The following is a 25,808-nucleotide window of genomic DNA, read 5'->3' on the forward strand; positions in this document are numbered from 1 at the left end:
AACAGGATCCAAAATCAGGATCAGTATCTTAAACTTTTATTATGTTGTTGTGTTGTTTGTTTTTTTTTTAAATCTTCCAAATTTAAGGAGCTGCGTGTTGATAATTAAGATGAAATCCTAAAAAATTCTTTAATTTGCCTTAGAAGAGCCCAAAGGCATTGTGTCCTTGGAACTGTGCATGTACTATTCTACAGATTTTTGAACAAAGCTGCCTTAATTTTGGAAAAAAATAGGAACAATAACTGATGATTTTTTTAATGTAAGTTGATAGCTTACCATCTGTGTAGATTGCTTCATCAGTGCATTATCTGCAGCAAGCACTACTGGGTTGGATCATTCCTGGAGTGATGGCTAAGATAGAGTATAAATATAAATGAGACAGTTGGCAAATGTGTCCAAGATGGGAGCAAGGCACTGGGAAATGGAAAGCTGAGCTGCTGACGGGGCTGGCCCAGCCTTCCTTGACAAAACTTCAGTTAAATAAGCTCTGAGCAGAGACCAATGTAGCAAATCCCAGGCCAGCATGCAGACTTTCTGTTTCATCAATTTAGCCCTCGATACCTCGCAAAACCCTTGAGCAGCAGTTTCTGTCTTGCTGAGTCCAGCCCACGGTTTAATGAGTCTTGCCACTGGTATGAGGTTGTTCAACATTAAGTGATTTTTTCTTTCTTCTGCTGGCCATCTGCTGCATATTCCTACTACTCCTCTCTGGATATCCACATTTGGATATAACATCAACCGTGTGGAAGAGAAAACATTTTACTTGTGGATGAAGAGATGAGCAAAAGTCCATAAAAGCCAGAATCCTCAGCTTCGAATGATAGAAGTAGAGAAACAGGTTTCCAGCCATGAATATTTAAAAGGAAGTCTATACAGAATGTCTACATCTGGGTTTCCAAGTGTTGCTGCAACTTAGGGTTGGATTAACTTCAAAGACAAAAATAGACCCTCTGTCCGTGAAAGGCAGAATTTCTCTGCACTGAATGGAGATTAGTGTCCTGCCACAGAGCAGTGAAGCTTTATAAAGAGGGTTTCTACAGGAGGCACCTGTGAATCTTGGCAAATAATGACTCCAGGGCCTGTTTCTTCTTTTTTTTTTGGCTGAATAGCAGACAGTCATCTGGTTATAGAGCTCTATAGACAAATTCAGATGAATGGTGCCATGCATTTGTGAATTCCATGACATTGCAAGGCTCACAATCTATGGGATCACACATCTCACCCGAACTTTCAAATTTATTTTACAAGAAACCTATTTAATCTCTTTCACCTTTGAAGTTTGCAAGAGCATTCAGTATATTCTTGTTACCCTGTGTACAACAGTGATAGTGAAATGGAACTGATATCCTGTGTCCATGAAATTTTTATGCAATTCCTGGTTTAAATATCTAATCCTAACAGTAAAAACAACCAGGAATTCCTTTGCAGATCATAATCCCTAATACTTGATATAAAATATACAACCCTGTGCACACGAAATCATATTCATATTTACCTATGATAAAAGAACATTTGCAGAACTCTTTCTTTAACAAAAGTATACAATTTTCCTTCAAATTTGTTAAGTAGAATTTCTTGAGCATACAAGTTAAGATGCACCGAAGTTTGCCTCTTAAAAAAAAAAAAAAAAATCATAAATGGTTTCTCAAATCCACCCTCAGGAATGTTATAAAACTGCCCTGACTTGTGGTTTCTGCTTTTAGTCTTTGAGAAGCTTTGTTTTAGGGGGGTACGTCACAGATTAATCCCTCCAAGTCATGGAACTTTCCACACTTCGGAAGAAAAGGCTGTTTCACATCATTTCCAAGGGTCTGATGGGAGGTATTGCCTTGATGATTTAGAAGAAAATTGGTAAAAAGTAATAACCATTTGCAGTCATTTTCTCTCTTCCTGACCTTGTGGTATAGAATCATGGAATCATGGAATGGTTTGGGTTGGAAGGAATCTTAAAGCCCATCCAGTGCCACCCCCTGCTGTGGACAGGGACATCTTCCACTAGCCCAGGGTGCTCCAAGCCCCGTCCAAGCTGGCCTTGAACACTTCCAGGGATCCAGGGGCAGCCACAGCTGCTCTGGGCACCCTGTGCCAGGGCCTCCCCACCCTCCGAGGGAAGAGTTTTTCCTAATGCCTAATCTAATTCATATCCTTTTCTTTTAGATCTAAACTCAGTTGCTTGCTCACAGTTCAAACCCAACCATCCTGTCAATGCTTTCAGCTCCAGGAAAGAAGTGAGCAGTTCTAAGTGCCCTTTGTTGTCCCTCTTAGGTCTGCAAACTCCCACAGACCTTAAGACGAATTTCATGTCTTTATTGGCAATATCAGTCTAGCATGAATTCATGCTTGTGAACCCCAAATAATCTAATCTCTTGTCGCCGTAACAATGTAGGTTTACCATGTACTTTTATTCATGCTTAGTAGCCTCATGGAATAGAACAGATCCTAAATCAGTTCAGATAACCTGTAAAGAAATAGATTTATTGAACTACTTTTGGGTTTTTCTTTCGTGGTTAACAAGTTGTGTACAGGTCTGGAAGCTGTCACCGTGCTGAGGTTTCATTTGCTCACCTAGAGTTTTAGGCAGCTCTGCAAATGTTGTTGACATCAGAAGGTGCTGAATTACCATTTCCACTGGAGGAAAGGAAAAGATTGAGTGCTTAATTTCTTGAGAAGATAGCTTTTAAAATGCAGTTAAGGTGTGCAACTGCCAGCACTAAGGCACCTGAATGGCAGCAACACTTTGCATACCTTTAAGCTGTAAAGTAAAACTGAGTGTGATTAATGGGATGGCTTTGCACATAACAGCACAGCTGGGGATTATGTTATTTTATATTCATCTTCCAAACTCCCATAAAAGTAGATGATTGTAGCATAGCACTTGTGAATAGTTACATGATGACTGGAGTCTTAACAGCTCCCGTGTTCTTACAAAAGGGAATGTACTGCCTGGAAACTCAGTCCTCCTCTGCGGAATTCACCCTTCAAGGAGGATGAGGAATATAAAAAGCTGGAAGGCTGTTTAGGGGACATTGGGGTCATCATAAAAATATTGGAGGAAGTGTAAATACTCGGCTGAGCATGGGAGTGCATGAAGAGAATCTTTGCTGAACTCCCGTGGCCCAGGTGGGCTGTGCAGGAGTGAGGGGCACGGCTGGGGGCACCTGGGGCTGGGCACTGGTGACCTGAGCACCAGAGTTACAGCTGTCACTGTTCCCTGAGCCCCAGAGCCATGGCGAGAGGGGGAAGGAGGTTTTAAGGAGCACATCTGAGCCTGAGGATGTGCCCCAGAGTGTCCTGGTAGTGGCATCCATGTGGGGAGCTCTACACCAGCACCTGGATGGATTGAGCAGCAAGAGAGTGGTTAGAGGGATAGAAGTTACATAGATACAGAGGAGATATACATTAATGGAGCTGTGAACAGCTCTGCATAAAAGGGTGTTTGACTTATGGTTCTCATTGCCCACTAATTACAAGATAAAAATTTGCAGCCATCTAAACTGTGCTGAAACCCAGCTGGAGTTAGAATTGCTGCCATGTGTTGTGTGAAAACCCTATCACAAAGGAAGTTTTTTAATGGCTGTTGGCATCAGCTGGAAGATGCCCACTGATCTCATGGCATAAGAATCAGGGTTCTCCTTTAGAGTGACTCTAAATTAAAATGCCTTTTTATAAAAAATCAAATTTTCCTTGATTCATAGTCTTTGATTGTTTTACTTATGACCAGCTGAGTCACAAGAAATTTCTTATTGCTTAAGTTTTTCCCCATTCCTTTTTGTTATTTGTGAGAAAATGTTAAGTTTACCAGTAATTAAATATTAATACTTCAATTTCATTAATTTTAACTGTATCCATATCTAAAAGGATTCAGGTTGATTCCAAAGAAGGAGTTTTATTGATTTGCAGAAAATCTTGCTCTCAGTCTGGCAGATATCACAGAGATAGGGTACAAAGAATATTAACAATAAGTAATTCAAAAATTTCTAAAGTTTCTTTACACAAAAAAAATTTACCGAGTAGGATTTTAGCAATTTAAAAAAGAAAATTACTTTTAATAGAAGACTAATACTCATTAAATCCACTTTTCTGTACTCTGTGTTCTTCTGGATGTATGTTAAGCACCAGACCTGCTGCTGACATGGCCTCAGATACCAACTTTCCTGGAATAATTTTTATTTTCTCACTGATCTGTTACACTTCTGGTGAGTGAATAAGAGAAAATATTAAATGCATTTTAACCCCCTCCCTAATTTTCTGTGGAAAGTCTCTCCTTTTTTTTTAGCTGTTTATTTGTAAGCATCTGGTATTGCAGACATTTACGAGGCGATGATGGTGTACTTAACTAAAGCTAAACATGGAACTATTTTCCACACATTACTGCAGTGCCATTTCTGGGCTCCTAAAGTTCTTAAAAGGGTAGATCCCACTAGGAGAAACATAAATTTAATAACAAATACTTAGCAGGTCAACAAGAAATGAATAATAACAGGTGACATTGCTTTACCTCAAAACAAGTAGGAGTAATGTAAATATACCAACCTTAGCAAAAGCCTTTGAAGGATAAATAATGTAAATGCATATTAACATGTTGTGTTCTATGGTTAAAATGTATTCTGATTCTTTATGCTTTTAAAAAATATCTTGAAATAATAGTTGGAGGGTTTTTTTGGAAACCTTGGTTTTAAAAAAAAATATTTAAGAAAAAAAAGCAAAAAAATTATTCAAAGAGAAAATAGTCCTGTAAATGCTGAAACTAGCAAGTCCTGTTCCCCTATAAATTAGCCTCTCATTGCTGAATTCCCATGTGAATCTCTGGATTATTTGGGCTCACACTGCAAATTAACAGTTTCTCCATTCTATGGACTATCTTATTTTCATAAAACTCCATGTTCTTGATAATTCTGACCCTTTCCAAATTTTGCAGATATTAGCTGAGCGCTTCCAGAACTTCATAGGAATGGTAGACAGCACTGCTAGGCAATACTGCTAAATGAGCCTTTTCCCCTCGGAATCCAGGTGGGAACCCATGCAACCTTAAACCAACACAAGCACCAGTGGTTCTTTTGGGGTCCCAAAGGAGAACACTTCAGTGGCAGGGAGGTTATCCTAAGTCTCAGAACCAGGAACCAAGTTATGAGGATTTATCCTTAGTGAGTATCCCCTTTGTGCCTACACATTTGAGAACTTCTCTGTGTTCATATGTGACTGCATTTTTTCAGAAAATCCCCCCAGTTTCAGAGAATTTACGAACATCTGTTTGCTGTAAGGTCTCAGTTAATTACCAGCACCATCCTCATGGATGGATTTTCACACGATCTCTCCTGGCCTTTGAAGAACATCAAGGAGGTGTGAGTTTCACAAGCAATTATGTGTAGATTTAGGAGTAAACAGAAAGAGCAAGTGTATCTCCACACGAGTACAGAGTAACTTGAACAGTGCTACAGCAAAACTACTCACCTCTACAAGTTCTTGGGAATTGAAAGGAATGGTCCATCAAAATCTGACACATAAGTGGTTAACACGGAATGCAAAAGACCACTTGAATGAAAAACAAGCTTAAGAAACCATCACATCCAAGAAAATAAACTGTTAAGTTTGAAGGAACAGGTGGAATTGGGAAACTGACAAAGTCCCTCACAAAGAAGAGAATGTAGGAGCAGAATCTTAATCATCTTTTTCTTTAATACTTGCAAATTGAGCCGTCAGGCTAGGGTTTGGCAAGCCAAAAATGTAAGAATCATTTTGTCTATCTATAGTAAGTTCTCCAAAGTAACAAACAAATTCCCCCCTCTGTATACCTAGTGATCTTGTGGAAAATTGCAGATTTAGCAACAGATGGCAGGAAATGGAATTTGCTGTCTTATCAGGACAATAAAGCTGAAAACAGTTGGGGTAAACTTGTTACAAAGGAAAGAAAATCTAGCGAAAGAAAATAGAACAGATACTCTAGTTCACATTTATAGATTCTATTAAAGACAATCTGTTTTTAATTGGAGAGGGCTCCTGAGCCTGAAAATGTAGTGTCTGAGAAAGTATTTGCAAGTTATTGTCATGCAGAACATGAGTGCTGCTCATGCACTAAATTAGATTCACTGCTCAGTGACTCCACTCCTGTAGTAGCAAACCAGGAGAATCATGAGTGGTGTCTGAAACAGCATCTCCACCAATCACTTACCTTGTAGTGGAGCCTGAGGAGAGAAGCTGATTATTTCTACAGCTCAGCTCAATCACTGCTGTTCAAAGGTTCTGAAAATGTACTGCACAGGTGACTGGTGCCTTCAGCGTGGCTCAGCACACACTGGAAATGGGCTGAAAGTCTCCCTCAGATGAACTGAGACATGGGAAGTTCATGAGGCATTTTCAGTGTGAGAGAATGAAAAGACAAATAAATAAAAGACTCCCAGTATCTGGATAGAATGCAGGGACAGCCTGGTTTTAGGGGTCAACCCAAAAATTTACACTTCTAAACTTTGCATGATTTCTCTTCTCTTTGGTTTTTTTGTTGCTTTTTTTTTTTTTTTTTTTTTTTTTTTCTGTTTTGAGGTTGGTATTTGATAAGGAAAGGAAAGGGGAGGAAAGATGTAATGGAGTGCTAGTTCTGAGTTCACTGTGATGTGACCTCGTGCGACCCACAGAAGGAGCTTTGGGTCTCTTTGTCATTGGCATGGTGTCCTTTGGGGGCAGAAAGTCTCATCCATCAATCACTTCTGAGAAAGATCTCTCCTCAAGGAGGAGAAGGATTGCAGCCATGTCCAGTGTCTGAACCAGTCACTGGCAAAAGGAGGAAAAGTCATCTTTTATCCATTCCCATCTATCTGATGTGGGGACAACATGCTGCTTGCACCCTCCTCCCAAATAAGAGAGCTGCTCCATAACTGCTCTGGGTCTGGAACTAGAATAAGGCAATTCCCAGCACCATGTAAGCGGTATATTTCCCTCAATATTTGCTGAGTTTCCCTAGCAAAAAGTTTCTGGACCATTTTTCATGTCTTAGTAATAAATCTCCCTGTGATACTTAGTGGACGACCTGGTCACTGTTATGTACAAGGTGTTCATAATTAGCACTTTGTTTATAGAAGATATTGCCCCTCTGTGCTCCAAAGAGATCTTATATAAGGAAAAATAAATAAATAAATAAATAAATATTTTCAAAAAACAAAGCAAACAACCCCCCTCCAACCAGAAATTGAAATTAGTCAAGAAGAAAATAAAAGAAAATGCTTTCCAACATTGAAAAGATGGTCATTTTCCTGCAGAATGGTGTGAGAGTTGAGAAAGGTTATTTTTCTTTTGGCTGCCACAGTTCTAAAGCCAGGTTTCTGCAGCGGGCTTTTGCACTTTAGATCATCTCTTCTTCACTTCGTGTCTGTTTCGTCTGAAGTCCAGTGGTTCTGTCCCTAAACTGAAGTGCCCTGACTCCAAGTCATGATTCATGCTTTAGGAAAGGCCACAGGAATTATGTCCCTGAGGTCTGCTGGCAGAATTTAGCTCATCTTACAGCTGCCTGCCTTCTGCTCCTGTACGTGAGGACTGGACTTGGCTTCAGGAGTACCTGAAGGATAAACACCGAGCTTTGGGGGTGGGGGATTATGCCTTGGCACTACACAGGTTGTTTTGCACTCCATCTAATGGATTTGTGTTTATGTGTTTTGCACGTCAAACAGCATTACCTGAATACAAGCTGCCTAAAAACATGCTCAGGTTTTTCATGGTGCAAACCATAAAAAGGAAAATATAAACTAGATTAAAGAGGTCAGAATTTAAAAGGTCTGTGAAACAGCCTCAACAGCCATGATCAGCTCAGCAGAATATTTTAAGTAGAAGAATCAATCAAATTGCAGATCAGGAGGAAAGCAATGACCCCCCTGGCAAGACAATGAGGCTTTCTCCCACAGCAACCCTATTTTCCTCTTTATAATGGTTATTTTTACCCTAATATCATCCTCAACTAGAAGATGGGAGATTGTTGAGATCCTCAAGCTCTGGGATTTAGTAGGATGCATTAAAGATTATGCCATGACAATTCAAATTTTCTCCCCCATTACAATCATTTAATGCTGGGAAACAAAATGGCCTTTGAATACCCAACAAACCTTTATTTCTGGCGCTGAGGGTAGAGCTATTTCATTCAAGGGTTCAAGTACCCATTTGTGGACAGGGAGTCTATGCAGCAATTCAGTCCTGTGTGACAAAATAATAATTGCATATGTTTCCATAGAAACTAAAGACAGCCAGTGGAAACTGCTGTGGAGTATTAAAAGAATTCAGCCAAGTTTTATTTGAGTAAATAAGGATCACTTGCAATATACTGCCGGCTACAAGGACAGGTAGTAGTCTTAAAATTACTTTTAAAATTACATCAGTGAGCAGGAGCTTCTGTGGTTTCTCACAGAGCTACAGGCTGGCATTAAAAATATTAGGACCATGTAAGTGATTGATTGTGAACGCTCTCAAGTTAAAGGGGTCCTTTTTGCCACTGCCTTAATTTTTTTTTGGAGCAAGCCCATAGCAAGGTGAATTAGATAGATTAAGGGAGTAACAGGCATTCAGATAATAGTAATGCTTGACAGAACTACATTGCAATAAGCAGCACTGATTGTAAAACTCCTGCCAGATGTAAAGCCAATGCTAATTTGCTGTCCTTTTACCACAGACAGTTTGGGGTTTGGACAATGAGTATTTGGCTCTTAAGAGTAAACTTCAAAATCCAAGAAGGGAGAAACATTTGGTCAATTTTTCTCTAACTTTCTGGGGATGTCAGTCCTGGCTGTAAACAGCCCTGTGAAAAGCACTGGATTGTGTGTGGTTCTGGGCTCCTCAGCCCCTTTGCTGTGGGAGATGGATGGTGTGGCCAAGGCAGGGTAATTACTCATCGAGGTGAGAGTGTTTGTGCTGCAGCCCTGTTTACCTTCCCGTGACAGACCCTCTTACCTTTGCTGTCCATCAGAAGCACCACGAATTGCAGCAGCTTGGGAAGAGGGAAAAGTCATCAATGATTGGATGAAAGGCACGTTTAAAGAGATCCCACCAAAATCTGCCTGTCCCTGCAAACTCCCCTTTGGTATAAATGCTAAGCTGCCTTGTCCACTGGAATCCGTGTAAAAGATACTTCCAAACCCCATGTGTTGGACAAACAGGAGAAATCATGGATGATATGTTTGCCTGAGGACATCAGTGCTATTTTTGTGGCTATTCAGTGGTATTTGCTGGGCACAGCAGGGAATCTTCTGCATGACAGAGGGACTGTTAAAGGTCCAGACTTGTATTTCAGCTCGTGGCTCTGCAGTTATCCCCCTCCAGCCCTCACTGTCCCTCACCACAGCTCTAAAACCCCTGTGAGCACACCCTACAGCCCGTTTCTATTTATTTTGTCTGGTTTGCACTCAGATTGGGATCTCCTCGAGGCAAAGACTCTTGAGGCAGATTGGCTTTTTCGATGTGGATCGTGTCTTCAGGCTTTTGTTGTCACTTCTACTGTAAATACAATAGAAGGTGCAGTATCATTTGTAGAGTGTTGAGAAGAATGGATGGCACCCTTTTGGGGCCATTTTGGTAGTGCTCTTACCCCAGTAATGAAACATTTAGAAACTATCACTATGACATCCTTCATGTTTCATGACCTCTTTCACAATCTTCAAGTTTAACCAACCTTCATGAGCTTCAAGAGCTTAAATTGCAAAGATATTGAACTACAGGTGGTGTAGAATCTGTGCAAGGTGGTAAAGAAAATGAGCTCTTTGCCATTTCTCTGTCCTCAGCAAAAAATTCAATTTTATCTCTTCGTCATTCATTTCCATTAATTAGTATCATCATCATTCCCCTAATGCCATCATGACCCTTGTTGCCTTGGTTCATTTACAACCCCTGAGCGTGTGTTTGGGAGGACTTTTTTTTTTTTTCCAGGGGATTTTGATAGCTTTGTTTTTTTTTTTTTATTTTCCCCAGGTGGAAGTATCTGGTCTTTCTGGAAGGGACAGATAAACCTTTCAGAGAGTGCCTAGAGTATTAAGGAGGAATGTGTGTTGTGTGTATATGTGTATATATATATGTGTGTGTGTGTTTACATACATATATATACTTATATAAACCAACCTAGAGACCTTGTTAATGATCGAATTCCTCCAGAGCCTTCAGTGCCCCACTGTGGTTATAATCCAAGATTCTTGGAATGACTCTGTGGAGAATGCTAAATATCTCTTAAAGCATGTACCATTGCAGCCTCTGAAATGTTATATGCCACTTGTCAGAAGAACAGATTCTCTGACAGATCTTTTTCTCTTCTCCTGCAAGGAAATCTTGTCTGCTCCAATCCACTTTTGGTTATGGATGTGAACACTTAGGAATTCTTTGGGAAAGACAAGGTCCTTAAATTAATTCCTTCTGTAGCAGCCTGTTAGTTTTACTAAGGAGGAATTTGAAGGGGACTGGCGTGTTGGGTATTTTGTTGGCTATTTGTTGTTGTTTTGGATGGGCTTGTGTGTGTATTTTTAATTCTATTCCCTTAAATAAAGATTGCAAGGTATTAAGGAAGCTGTTCTGCATGGGGAGATTTTCTTTCCTCCCTTGACTGTTACGGCATATAAAGGCATACAGTGCCAGCAGGGGATGAACTCATCAGAATGAGATTACCTACGCAAATAAATAGCTTTTCAGGAGTAACATGGTCTTTTTCTCTTCAGTAAGAGTTGTCACTGCTTCAGGGTGTTGTTCAGAGTTCCTGTAGTTGTGCAGATCACAATTCCATATCTTCCAAGGTGGGACTTTGGCCCCTCACTCTGTTATCTCTACTAATTTTTCTGTGATGTAGATTAACATGTAGAAAGCTGCTCTTTTTTTCACCCTTTCTATCACCTTCTACGTTGCATTTCAGGCTGTGGGTTTGATTGCTTAAGGAAGACAGAAATGTCCTAGGAGATGCAATCACTTGGTGTTTGTTATAAGCATTACTGCAAGTCTGTCTCCTAATTTATATTATAGACATGCAATGTTTGGCCATTTATTTTAATGCTTTCCCCGTTTATAACTGTGACACAAGTGACATCTTATTGCAAGTATTATACATTATTAAGTGAAGTGAAATACATGTTGTTTTTAGAACAGCAGGATCCAACTTTTCTAGATAGCCTCTAATTTTCCTTCAGGAATTTAAGGGTGTCCTTGCAATTTATTCAAACATACCATGGCAGAAAACCAAACCTCTCTTCTGTTTTGTGCCTATATTAAAATTTTAAGGGTTTGCTCAAAATTATAGCTATTTTCAGTTATTATAAAATTAGAGAAAACAGCACACTGATCTCAGAATCTTATTTTGGTTTATTTTGTTTAATAACAAGATAAGTGAGGTATGAATACAGAACTTGAGTTTTGTATTCTTTAATTAAAACCATTACTCTTGTCTGGGAGATCCTTGCTTTGCTGTAATGCTTCTGGTTCTACACAATGGAAGAAAATGACAGATTGTTGCTGTTGATATTACAGTAGCTTTTAGGGATAACTACATTTATAATCCAAATAGGAAACAGCAGGGAAAAAATAAGGATCATTATCAAAGGAAAGAGCAAGCGACTGGCCCATAGTCATCATCACACAGAAATAAGCCAGGAATAAATGCAGATTGTCCCTAGCTCCACATTTATAGCTGCCACAAAGTTTGCAGAAACAGATTTTCATTTTTTGTTTGTTTGTTTATTTTATTGCAGTAATTTGTATCTGGGAAAAAGGATGCCTAAAATAGAACTAAAGGTCCTGCCTCAAAATCAATAGGACAATGGGAAGATGTAATGGTCTTGTATCAGCTTCACAGATGTAATCATGGACTTGCCTCTCTGCTACTGGCTGCTAATGAGGCTCTTATTTTACCTGGAATAATGAGGTTTAATTCTTTTAATTCTTCTTCTGGTGCTAAACCTCTTTTCACATCCAGATTCACCTCTCACCGTGGTTAAAACTTTGGATGCTTTTGTCAGCAGCGGGGTTTTTGTGGGTTTATTATGGTTTAGTAACCTTACCAGTTACCCCTTTGCTTGATTTTTAGTTATCCTGCAAAATATTGGAAGGCTTTAGCTCAGAAACGATCTCCAGTCTCTGAGCTTTCTGGTTAACTCCTGTTTTCAAGAAAATTCTTCAAGAACATGGATGCTGCTTCCTCCTACCTGAAGTGCAGCCTTAAAACACACAGCATTCTGTATCATCTTCAATAGATTTTGTGATCTGCTACATTATATACAAAGACCTTTCAGTCAAGGCTACTTTTTGATTAATTCTAGAATTTCTACTGCCAGCTAGAGCTGCTGGTACATCTTGTTATTGTTGCCAATAGAGTTCACACAAACAATTTAGAATTTCATTGTGCGTTTGGCTTCAAGATCTTGAAAAGGGAGTCCAGTTGGTCTTAGTAGCTGCTACTGGCTCCCTTCCTTCTAGAGATTAAATATTGGAACTAGGCTTATGCCAGCTATATGTATATTAAAATTCAAAGAACCCCCTGAATTAGCTACATTTACAATTCCATCTTAAATTATTCGGTGAAAGGAATTTTCATTTCAAAATCCTATGTAAGTTTTCTCCTTTTTCTAAGTGAGGGTGTTCCTTCACTTCTTTCTTTGTTACTCCTGCCTTATGGGCTGCTGATCACAGAGCAAAGAGCTGCCAGTGGTCCTTGCTCTGCGTTAATGTGAGCATCTTTTAGAGCTAATAAATCCACCTGGGAGGGAAAGGCTGGCAGAAGTGCAGGGGAGTACACTGGGCAACATCAATGCAGACTGAGACATGAATGGACTTCTATGAAATATGCAGAGAGGCTTTTAAAGAAGGCCTGTAGTGAGGGGACAAAGGGCAGTGGTTCCAAAATGAGAGAAGGTAGATTTAGACTGGACATAAGGAAAAATTCCTTTTAGGGTAAGGGTGGGGAGGCCCTGGCACAGGGTGTCCAGAGAAGCTGTGGCTGCCCCTGGATCCCTGGAAGTGTCCAAGGCCAGGCTGGATGAGGCTTGGAGCAGCCTGGGCTAGTGGCAGGTGTCCCTGCCCATGGGGGAGGATTGGATTGGATGATCTTAAAGGTCCTTTCCAACCTAAACTGTTGCAGGATTGTCTACAGAAGTGTACACAGCATTATCATACCCAAGACAGGGCAGTGTTTGCTTTCAGTTTGTCCAATACTGTGATGTTTCCACAGTTTTCCTTCACACAAAAGAAGATGATTACATTGCAGTAAACGTGGCTGTTACTTTTCTAACGCCTTAAATGCCTTAAAGCCTTAAAGGGGTTTATTAACCCGACTGTCACAGAGGCATCTAGTTAAGCCTTATAATAACTTCATACATTTTTTTTATATTTATGCTTCAAGATACGTCTGGAAAATGCCACCTAAAATTGCAAAACATTTGTGGCTGATCTGTGAGCCAAGGTCAGTTTTTCCCAGGTCTAACACTATGAGCACACTCACACATTGATGCACGAAAGCTGAGAGGCTCCAAGAAGCACACACTGCTTGGCTTGTTTGGTGGGCTTTGGTTGGAGTATTTTGGTGGGGTTTTGTGCATGTGTGCAGCAAGTTTCTTCCTCCTTTACATGGAAACTCTTATTTTGCCTAACAGCTCTGATTCCTTTCATTCTACAATTGACTGCATTAATTAATTTTCTGTGTGTTTCCTTTGTCCCTGCTGCCCTTTGGATCATTATTTAGTAAAAGCTTCCAAAGCTTGTCTCTGATTTGACTCCTTTTATGTAAATATTTGGTGCTGCAAAGCAGTTTGATGCCCAATTAAATATATCACAGTGGTCATTATGATTAGAGCTGTGTCAAAAAAAAAATTATGGGTATATTTTCTTAATATATATTTTTTTAATAATTATTCTTTTGGGGGTGTGTGTGGCAGAAATGTTTCAGGTTAGAAAAATTTTACTGTGGGAATTATAAGGGTGTAACATCAATGTAGTTAAAGCTACCAAAGCTTTGTAAATCAATTCATAACAGACCAACTAGAAATACCCTCTGAAATATTGCATGTTTTAGTGCCAAAATATTGTTTAGCTTGAAATATCATGAAACCCATGGCAGTTTTTTCTATGAGATACAACAGGTTTCTACCACTTAATGTAGGGGGTTAATTCCTCTGCTTCTCATAATATAAAGACTATCTGGAATTTAAAAGGAAGAACATGTATTATTGATTTTAAAATATACGGCACCAGCCCCGAGGGCCCCAGGCAACAGCTGCAGAATGGTGGCACGAGGGCTAGAGGATCTGGAAAGACTCTCCTTAAATGTGATTAACAGGGAGAACAAGATATTTTACCTTCATAATTCAAAGCAGATTCAGTTTAGATTGTGAATAGCCCCAGCAACATAATCCAGAATCATGCTCCAGGTTCATTCCGTCACCACAGGGCAACCTCACACTGAGACAAGTTTCTTTAGTTACTGCATCCACTTCAGTGCTGGAAGCAATTTTAGCATGTAGAAATAATATTTCCATTAAACTTCCTCAGCTAATTAATATCTTTTCTGTGTATGCTAACAGGCATCCCTTAGGTAGGGCTTTCTCTTTCCTTTATACACATTTAGAAAAGCGCTGTAGTCCTTCCCTGCTTTACCCTACTCTTTGTGTTCACTGTGGTCCACATAACCCAGACCTTTTGGTCAGCCTTAAAGCACCTGGCTCAGGTAGAGCAGGTACCTGAAACTGTGAAATTGTGAGATGTGAACTCAGAAGAGCTGCACTGCTCCCCTTTGCCATCTTTTGGAGTGAGATTTGCAGCGTCACCAAGAGCCTCACTGCCATACCTCAATTGTGAGCACAGTAAAATTATTTCAGACGGGTTTATTTGAGGATGTGAGGATGAATAAACTAAAAACATTCAATCTTCTAATGACAGAGGGACCGAGGGCACCCTCAGCAGGATTGCAGGTACACCAAACTGAGGGTGCAGTGACACCCCTGAAGGACAGGATGACATCCAGAGGCACCTGGACACGCTCCAGGAGTGGCCCATGAGAATCTCAGGAGGTTTAACAAGGGCTGCATCTGGTCAGGGCAACCCCTGGGGTCAATCCAGGCTGGGGATGAGCAGCTGGAGCAGCCCTGGCAGAAGGATTTGGGGCTGCTGTGGGTGAGAGCTGGACCTGCCCCAGCCCAGAACCCCCCATGGCCTGGGCTGAGCCCTCAGCATGGGCAGCAGGGAAGGGATGGGGATTCTGCCCCTGTGCCCCTGTGCTCAGGTGAGAGCCCACCTGCAGAGCTGCCCCAGCCCTGGGGCCCAGCACAGGAAGGACCTGGAGCTGCTGGAGAGTCCAGAGGAGGCACCAGGATGATCAGAGGGATGGAGCAGCTCTGCTGGGAGGAAAGGCTGGGAGAGTTGGGATTGTTCAGCCTGGAGAAGCTTTGGGGTGACCTCACTGTGGCCTTGCTGTGCCTAAAGGAGCTGCAGGAAAGATGGAGAGAGACAATTTCCAAGGGATGGAGGGACAGGATAAGGGGCAATGGCTTCCCACTGCCAGAGGGCAGGGATAGATGGGATATTGGGAAGGAATTGTTCCCTGTGAGGGTGGGGTTGCCCAGAGAAGCTGTGGCTGCCCCATGATCCCTGGAAGTGTTCCAGGCCAGGCTGGACTGGGCTTGGAGCAATCTGGGCTAGTGGAAGGTGTCCCTGCCCATGGCAGGGAGTGGCACTGGGTGGGCTTTAAGGTCCCTTCCAACCCAAACCATCCTGTGGTTCCATGATTCTCTGATCACTCACTGCTCTTCTGGCTATGTGCAGTTGGTAGTTTTACCCTGATTCCTAGAAGCAAACCTCATTCAGATAAACACCATTATCAAATTAAGTGGCAATTACTGCTGTTGTTTTGAATCACATCACAGAAGGAAGGTACTTGGGGTCTGATTTGTCCTTCCCAAGATGTAAATCCACCCGATGGAGAGTAGGACATTGCAGAGATGTCTGTAAGTGCATTTGGTGTTGATGTTGCTGTCTCACAGATTTATACTGGACTTGGCCTCCAAAGGAAGGGAAAATAGGTAATGGGTATTTTACTGCCTCTCCTCTTCTTGTTAAATTGTCTTCATTTTTTTACTTAGCATCTGCCTCACTGAGTACTCATCATCTGCTACTGAGCCATCTGATGTACAACAGATGTTAAGCACTTAGTGAGGCAGAGAAGGAGGTAAAAGTGTCATATCATGATTAAATACTTGCTCCAGCTATTCTATAGGGTGTCCACAGTGCTTTGTTCTTACATTTAATGTTACAGTGTGCTGAACAGGAGTAGGCACACGGTCTGGATTAAGCTTGCAACTGCTCCAGTAAAAATAATTCTGTTTTTAAGTAAAGTTTTTTTCATAGCAAGAAAAATAATTGCAAAATATTTTAAATGCACTTTAGAATTATGATTTGTGTTTCTCATTGAGATTCTCGTCAGAAGCTTGGCTGATGTTAATTGCTGCATTAACTTCCCTGGGATTACCATATTTTTTACCGTGTTTGTGTAAAAGTGAGATTATCTGGCAGGCTTTCTTTACCCTGCAAGCATTCCAGCTGAAAGCTGGTGCAGTTTATATGGCAGTAGATTTACCAGCGGGAGTCTCTTCATCCTGCAACAGTAGCCTGAGCTAGTAGCAGAGCAGGAAACGAGGAGTTGGAGCTGGAGTTGTTATTGAACCAGAATTAGTTAACAATCTGCTTCCAGGTAAATTTTGAGGACTGAGAAAATTAGTGGAATATTGTTGTGCACCACTACGTGCTTTCATATTCACATATTTGATCAGACGAGTTCAATAAGGAGGGAGGAGTTGTTCTTCTGTGAGAGACGTGATCTGTGTGAGCAGGAGCTCTTTGCAGTCACTGGTGAGATTCAAACCCCAGAATAACAGAGACTGAGTTTGGGGGTCCTAACTAAAAGGCAGGACTTTGGGCTTTGGATGGGTCACCTGGCTCAGTGTTCATAACTCAGAGCAGCAGCTCGATGATCTATTTCCTACCAAGACAACAGGTTTTCTACTAACAGGACAATCAATCAATATTCGTGTTTTCATAGAAATTCTGTCCCGTCTTAGCACTTCTTTTGTACTTTTGTGCTGGTTTTGAAAGGTTGATTTCAATGACTTGATATCAATAAACAAAAGAAGTTTTAAAAAATTCCAAACAGTTTCCAGGAAGGTGTAATTCATTATATAATTTGACAAGTATCCTATACTTACCAAGTATCATGTTTAATTAAACTAAAAATTACTTTACTTCTGCAGTAAAGTTGTGATTTCAAGTGTATGAATCACTAGAAATAGCTCTTAATTGCAAATTATCACGTAATTTTGCATAATGAGGAAGGCACGGGTATTTCAAGCATTCCGTTTTTATTTGAACCTCAGTGGAGTGACTGGGAATGTTCTTGCTGCTTTCACTAGGTTTGGAAGCCGGTTCTACATCCCAGTGTTTGGAAAACTAACTTCTCAGGCCAGCATATGTAATTTTCTAAATCAAATAATAATATTTTCTTTTGTTAAAAGAATAACTGAAGAGCTCTTCCAAGCCTCGCTCAGGGCTAATTGCCTTAAGTTTTTCATTGATTTCTATAAACAAGAAGGAACTGCTCGAGATAAGCAGCCTTTGTCACCAGTCCCCCGTTAATACCGTGAGAACATAAAATATGTGAAAAACTGAATAAAGGCAAAGGAGCACTGGGATATGTAGGGAGCATTTGTGGTGGGGATGAGGTACCAAGCCATCCCACAAGGACCAAACTTCAGGGAATACTTTCTGCCCTTCCCCTGTTGACATCACTACTGCCCTTGGTCTTCTTCACCATGAGATTGACCAGCTCATTCCCTGCACTAATTCCCAGATAAGGGCTGCTCTCCTGAACAACAGGATAACTTCTGTTTCCTGCCTCCCTCACTTCCTTCAGGCTTGGTAATTGCCCACTGTGCAGTCAGAGCAGCCAAGGCTGCCACCAGCTCTCGCGTCCTCAACCCCTTCGTCCCTACTGAGGAGCAGCAGCCCCAGCAGAGCAACTGCCCTGTTCTGCCACGTAAATATTTATCCTGACTGCATTTCCTGGAGCTGTGTCCTGTCATGTTACCCTGCCTGACAATGGCACTGGTGCGGGAGTGGTTGAAGTCCCCCTGAAGGTCAGCACCTGTGGTCATGTTGCTTTCTCCAGTTGGTTACAGAAGGCTTCATCCATTTCCTTTGATCTTATGGTGTGAAACAGGTTCTGACAGTGTCCCTCTCACTGGCCTCTGCTCTCATCCCTGCCCTTGAGATCCTGACCAGTCCATTGCTCATTCAGCAGTGAAGTTTTAGGTCTGTAGTCTTCTTTTTGTGGGGAGTGCAGTTGTTCCCCTTCCAGATGATTGCACCAAAGAGTCTCTGTCCACCCACCACACCTCTGTGATATCAAGGAAGTCACAGTACTGGAAGTGTGCCCAAATCTGCCTGTTTCCCACCCAAATCCATGTCCAGGCACAGAGAAGGGGCCCTAGGTGTACCACTTTCTGCACAGAATGAGTCACAGGACCACGGAACGCTTTGGGTTGGAAAAGACCAAAAGATCATCTCGTTCCAAGTGGACGATGCAGTTGCAAACCACGCTGAAAAGCCTCTCTCCCTGGATGCTTTATTCCCCAGCCCCCATTAGAACTCCAGCCCCAAGCTAACCATGCTTGAAGCCCTTGTCACGGGGTCAGCAAGTCTGGCACTTGAGATGTCACCCCTCATCTTCTCTGAAACCCCCTCTGTCCCCAGCTGCCGCTGTCCTCAGAGTGGCTGTGGGAGCCTCAGCTGCATCAGCTGCTCAGCCAGGTGTTGACCTGCAGGATGCATCTGCTTCCAATCAAACCTTTCCCGTGGCTGCAGGGTCCAGAATTTATCTGATCTTTAATTTCTAGGAGAAAAAGGATGATTTCATAATGACATGCCAGTGTGAATTTATCCAATTAAGGATGAGTGGCTTAAATAAAGTAGGTATCGCTGGCATTTTATGTACTTTCACATAATTCACTTAATTTGCTCTACTGGAAGCAAGAATTTACAAAGAGTAACAGTATTCCTTAATGAATAATTTTAAAACAAGCAGTTAAATAAGGAAGTAGATTTTATTTTTTTAAATAGACTATATTTGTTAACTAATCAAAGAGAAGTATAAGCAGATTCTTCTTGAAACCTCTCTGGTTAAAAGCAGGTAAAAGGAAATCAAAACAAGGCAATAATATTAGAATGTTATTGTTTTGAACTTCCTTGGAATAAGGAGATAACCTCCTTCCCTCTAAAGTTGTTGACCTCTTTGCAACTGCTAATCATCAAAGACATAGCTGTTTTAATAAGATAGATGCTAACTTACAAACAATATAACTAATTTATAGAAAGAAACTTACTTAATTGTGCAGCTTGTAATTTCATGCAGATTTTTAAACTGCTGCTTCTAATCCCTAAGAGAATAAAAGGAGGAAGGTAGGCTGATTAAAAATGAAAAAGAACTGAAAAGAAGTGACTTTAAAGATTTTGCTCCTCATAATCATGGAAACAGTAGATTGTATCATCAATAAAAAAAAAAATGTTTTAAACACCATGTGGCTGGAAAAGTGAGTAACCCAAATCAAAAAAAACCCTTGCCAGTAAATTAATGCTGCTGGTCTTCCGAGAGTGCCGAATTCCTCACCAGCTGTCCCTCTTCCAGCCACCCCTGCTGACTGGGAGAATTCCTTCCCTGTGTTCCCAGTTCCATTCTCTCCTCCACTCTGAAGTAATGCCATAGTTTTCACTTTTTTCTCTGCTTAGTGCAGCCTGCATTCCAGATACTTTTCCCAGCCAACCATGCAGGAGTTCCCTCACAAAACCTCTCCTATATGAAAAAAACTGATGTGCAGAGCACTTTTTGACTTGTTTCAGTGCCAAATAATTATAAGTAGTATTGTCATATATAAATATGAAAAATTGTAATGCTGTTGACTAGATCTAAGAGGAAGAGAAGGTACATGAATCACAAAAGGGATCAACTTAAAGCTGGAAATTATTTTCTTGTGTGGTGGGTTTATCACTGCTCCCACACACCCAGCCACTCTCTCATTCACTGCATTCAGTAGGAGGGGAGAAGGAGATAAGATAAAAGAGCTTTTGAGTCAAGATAAGAACATCTGGCTGGAACCAGCTGAAACTCTGTGGACCCAGCTGTGGCTTCTTCCTCCAGAGAGCACCACTGTGCCTTGCTGACAAAACCATTCCAGTGACACCCAATCCACCTCAATAAAGCAACATGCAAAACTTCACTCAGAAAATCTCTTCAGCTGTTTATCCTCTACTGAGGTGAGTCCAAAACCACAGCTGGAAGCTCAGAGCTGCTCTATGTAAAGAGAGGTTTCCCGAAATGTGCTCTGGAAATGCATTCCTGATATGTAACAAAACTTTTCAAAGGCGTGGACACTTCTGTTCCCAACAGAAGCGGAAGAAGCTGCTAAAGGTCACAGTTACAAACCCAGTCTACATCAGTGGTCATGTGGTACCCCCTGGTAGTAACAACACCAGCAGAAAACTTGGAGATTAAAATGCAAGTGGTACAGCCTTGGAATCTGCCCAGTTTTCTGTCCAGTGTGCTAAATCATAAGCCTTTATGAAGGCCATTGTGAAGCAAATGGCATTAGCCAAAGGCTTAAAGTAAATAAACCACACTTTTGTACCTTACCTCCAGTAGCTTTCGGGACTCAGCATCAATTCTTAAATAAGCACAGAGAAGCACAAAGGATTAGGGAGAAGCTGCAATGAGAGGCCTTTGAGAGGCTGGTTTCCCTCCTTTGGAGAGGACCTGCTCTGTTTTGGTTGCTGTGGTGCCCATGGGGTTATGGCAGCAAACAGAGCTGAGAGACCCAGGCTGGCAAGAGAGTTCAGCCCAGAATGGGCACCAGGGTCCCACACACCTGGTCTGGCTGGGACAGCCCCAGGCTGCTGTCAAAACAACCCATACGAAACACACAGGGACTTCCCATTCCACCAGGGACAGCTTCAAGATCTTAGTTTTGGGGTGACTTTTATTTTGTGAGATTTGACCTTCTTCGCAGAACGGACATGTTAATTTTTAACCAGGAAACAGAGGAATAAACTGGCCAGAATGCTTTTGCTTGACTCTGACTTTCAAATAAGCACAAAGAAGAATAATGATAAGGAGTGCTTATGTTGTGCATGTTATTGTATTTACTTCTGCTTCTGGAACATACCTAGAGCTATAGGCGTATAAGCCTCCAACTCTGAACAACCAAAATTCCTGCCCTAAAAAGGGAAAAATTAGGAAGATTTAAAATGCCACCAGAGTGTAAAATGATGTATTTTTTTTACTGAACTTTATTTTCATGTTTCTAAAAAGTCAGGCTTTGAGATGCCATGGATTTCTCCTTGAGACAAATTCAGATGTGACTTAGAAGTAAGTCAGGAGTAAATGAGGCTCTTACATTTTCTCTCCAAAACAATGTAATGAAAGGGGAAGAAGCTGTACAACTATAATCATTCATGTGGCAACAATAGATCTGACTGCAGCAGGCAAAACAAGTTCTTTAAACCGTGTGTTGCTGGGAACAATAGGAGCTGAAAAATGCAAAGAAAGAAGATCATTTTTCCATGTAGTTCTTCTGTTCCCATTGTCTTTCTTCTAGTGACTGTGCCTCATCAGCCTAAATTGTTGGTTTCAGTATGTTTTCCCAGTGTCATGTAGGGTATTAACTGTTGCTCCTAGTGAAACTGAAATGAGATGACAAGAAGAACATTAAAGTGATCATTTCATTTTGTCCCCAAAGATGAAAAGTAAACACAGCATGCTCGTGCATGTAGAGATCCTGTAGAGATTCTGTAGTGCTGGAAGTTATCTGAAGAATCTCTGTAGGTGGGGAGCAGGGAAGTATTGCTGCTCTAGGAAAGAATTTTGGCTCACTGTCTATAAATCAGTGCAGTTTCAGCCAGTGGAAAAAAAAAACAGCTTCATAATAGAATAGAGGGACAGTAGAGTTGTGGACACTTAAGATACACCCAAAGCACTTCTTTGGTCAAATAGAACACACAAAAATAATCTCAGCTGCATAGGATTTCAAGATGTTAATCTGAAGACAATTACAGAAAATGGCTCTTTGTCAGGCTTCCTTGACAGAGACCCAGAGAAAGCAAACACATAAACCAAATGTTCCTGTCATGCCCGTGGGTTTATAAGGAAACTTTTCTTAGGTGATTTTGCATTGTTAAGGGGGCAATTTATACCTGTATCTGTCTGACAGCAGATGCTATCGTACCTTAATCTGACACTAAAACCAGCCTTATTTTTCTCTTTCTGATGAAACATAACAAAGTATGTGTTTGTTGTGTGCAGGTCTCTCTTTGTTAAAATAAGTTATTTTCACGTTGCAGGTCTTCCAACTATTGGCTCAACCGCATCCAGTCGTTTCTCTACTGCAACGAGAACGGGCTCCTGGGAAGCTTTTCTGAAGAGACTCACACGTGCACCTGCCCCAATGACCAGGTGGCCTGCCAGGGGTTCCTGCCCTGCACGGTCGGGGACGGCCCCGCGTGCCTGAGCTGTGCCCCCGACAACCGCACGCGCTGCGGGAGCTGCAACGCCGGCTACATGCTGAGCCAGGGGCTCTGCAAGCCCGAGGTGGCCGACTCCACCGAGCACTACATCGGCTTCGAGACGGACCTGCAGGACCTGGAAATGAAGTACTTGTTGCAGAAGACGGACCGCAGGATCGAGGTCCACGCCATTTTCATCAGCAACGACATGCGCCTCAACAGCTGGTTCGACCCCTCGTGGCGCAAGCGGATGCTCCTGACTCTTAAGAGCAACAAGTACAAGTCCAGCCTGGTCCATATGATACTGGGCCTCTCTCTTCAAATTTGCCTGACTAAGAACAGCACCTTAGAGCCCGTCCTTGCTGTTTATATCAACCCTTTTGGGGGCAGCCACTCTGAGAGCTGGTTTATGCCTGTGAATGAAAATAATTTCCCAGACTGGGAGCGGACTAAACTGGACTTACCCCTTCAGTGTTATAACTGGACGCTGACTCTGGGCAACAAGTGGAAGACATTTTTTGAAACCGTGCACATCTATTTGAGGAGTCGAATAAAGTCAAATGGTCCAAATGGCAACGAGAGCATCTACTATGAGCCCCTGGAATTTATTGATCCCTCAAGAAATCTGGGCTACATGAAAATCAACAACATCCAAGTGTTTGGCTACAGCATGCACTTCGACCCAGAAGCGATTCGAGACTTGATTTTGCAGCTGGACTACCCCTACACTCAGGGCTCCCAGGACTCAGCACTTTTGCAGCTGTTAGAGATTCGGGATCGTGTAAATAAACTCTCTCCACCCGGCCAACGTCGTCTGGACCTCTTCTCTTGCTTGCTCCGTCATAGACTCAAGCTGTCTACCAGTGAAGTGGTGAGGATCCAATCTGCTTTGCAGGCCTTTAATGCCAAATTGCCAAACACAGTGGATTATGACACAACCAAATTATGTAGTTAACCATAAATGTGAAGCACAACACAAAACCTTGAAGGAGTTTTTACAGTGCTTTTGTGGAACAGTTTATGTTTGGAAGAGTAAATTTAAATTGTCTTTTCAATATCTGTCTTATATCAGTCAATACTGTTGGATGGCAATTTACACACATGAACTTGCTGAAAATGAATATATTATACCTGCAGTTTTGGTTTATGAATGAAATAAATACTGACACCAGTCTAGAAGACATTCTACTTTTTACAATAAATTTCATTTGTAATTTTATATGTTCCGTGGCAATGCTTTTGTGCATTACATCCTCTAGAGGGAACATAGAAGGAGACCAATAAAATTTTGTAGCTGAACAGTTATTACAAAGAAACGCTGTGGGATTCTCTTTTCTTACACAAAAGTAGTAACTTTGATACACTTTTGTGTGTGTTGAACTCAGGAGGGGTAGGTAAAGAGAAGAGATTGACTCCAGATTTTGGGAGAAACTGTCAAAAAGTCAAAGCCATAGGATTTTTTATTTTTAGGATGTGGATCTAAGTGTTCATGCTGGCCTGAAGTGACAACTGTAGCGATGCTTTACATGCTCCACCTGAGGCTTGTCCTTCCCAAGGTGCTTGATGTGACACCCAGGCATCAGAGTGATCCCATGGAGTGTTTTAGGATGGGCAGGAGGTTGGAACTGTGGGATGCACAGCGGTGGAAGGCTGCATTAGCTCTACAGGAGACAGGTGAGAGGCTGTCTTTGCAAATGATATTACCCCTGTCACAAAAGCAACCATCTTTTCCAGCCAAAATGCTTTTCAGAAGTCTCCCCCTGATCCTTTGCTTTGCATATTTACCAAGAGAATCGAGCATGAGCACACATTGCCTCCTCCCAAATACATGCACTATAATATTCAGAATTCTCTGTTCTGAACTGCTCACCTAAGTGCAACCATGCTGCTTAGATTCAAATTAATGTTAAAAATTTCCCTGCCAATGCTGCTGTTTAGTAGGTGGGTACTTTTTCCCATTATTTTCAGTGGAAGGTTTTTCAGTTTTTAAAACATATCCCCTTTTACAGATACAGGACAGCCAATGAAATCCAGTTTATAAAGCTGACAGTGCAAATTATTAATGAAACAAGATCAGTTACCGAAACTAATTAAATGTGAATGGCTGTGGATCAGAATTAGGTTCTTTGCTACTTGACACATCCCAGCAGAAAAAAAGCACATCTGAGACAGCAGGAGCTTTTGCTGCCTCTTGCAAGAGAGCAGAACAAATGGCTGGACTGCCAGAAGTCCTTGTTAGTAAATACAGGGTAAAATGAAGGAAATTGATACAAAGTGGTTCGGTAGCACCTCCTTACATCCAGTCTGAATCTGGATCACAGATTTAAAAGTCAGTTTATGTTTTTTAAATGGGTAAGAATTACATAAAAACCCATCATTTTATGGGCAAGCACAGAAAGCAAAAAACCCCATTTCATTCGTGCACAATTTTAGTTCAGCCAGACTTCAATTCACTTCAGTGAAATTCACTTCATTCATTTCGATTTGTTATGTTACAATGCCTTTTGAGTTTAGCCTAATCTGAGCTTAAGGTGCACTCCTCACTTCCAGCAAGACCCCAGCAGCACAGGGGAGGCCACGCCTTATCAGTGAATGTAGACAAGGTGAAATGCAAGGGCAGAAACTCTTCAGAAAGCTAGGGGAAGTATTTTCCTTAGTGATTCCTGTCTCTCCTGACTTCAATAAATATTTATCTGCTTTACTATTTCACTGCCACCCATTTGGATAATTCCTCAGACCTTCTGTATACTAAGAAGTCACTCAGAACTAAAATTAGCATGGTTTTTTTTTTTTTTTTCTGGAGGAATTAACCTCTAGATGAATTCCTGTTTGTTTTCCTCTGACAGCTTTCTTCTGCTGATAAATAATGTATCTCAGCCCCTCTTCTACATGTCCAGATTTTGGCTTGCTCTTGCATTAATAAGATCTTCCCAGTTAAAATTGTCAGTGTTCCTGTTTTCATCTTCAAGTCTTTCTTTTGCTCTTTTTTTATGTCTTTGGCAACTATAACAACTTACAAATCAGATAGTTGGATTTTGCTGCTCAGTACCTTGTGTAGTCTGTTCAAACAAATGAAAGACTCTGATGTTATAAAATGAACAAAAAGCAAAAATAAAAATCCTCTCCTGCTTATAGAAAGTAAAAGTTACGATGGAAGTGTGGGCCATGATGAAGCATTTGCTTCCCTTCACTAAGGAAAAACACCAATTGCCACAGTAAATGATCTGAGGTGTCTCCCCCCACACCTTTCACCCTCCTGCTTAAAATTTTCCCCTATG

General features: G+C 41.3%; 1 protein-coding gene across 2 annotated transcripts in view; it reads left to right on the top strand.

Annotated features, from left to right (window-relative positions):
• BRINP3 (BMP/retinoic acid inducible neural specific 3) overlaps positions 1 to 23,485 on the top strand; it is a gene marked incomplete at both ends in the record, with an annotated part of 191,625 nt that extends 168,140 nt beyond the window's left edge. For both annotated transcript variants that reach the window (XM_082287579.1, XM_082287580.1), the window contains one exon: positions 22,369 to 23,485. In XM_082287579.1, coding sequence (XP_082143705.1) covers positions 22,369 to 23,485 — 1,117 coding nt within the window. The remainder of the gene's footprint in view (positions 1 to 22,368) is intronic.
• Positions 23,486 to 25,808: the final 2,323 nt, after the last annotated feature.

This window comes from Coloeus monedula (assembly GCF_965178545.1).
Source record: "Coloeus monedula genome assembly, chromosome: 9".
Taxonomy (NCBI): Eukaryota; Metazoa; Chordata; class Aves; order Passeriformes; family Corvidae; genus Coloeus; species Coloeus monedula.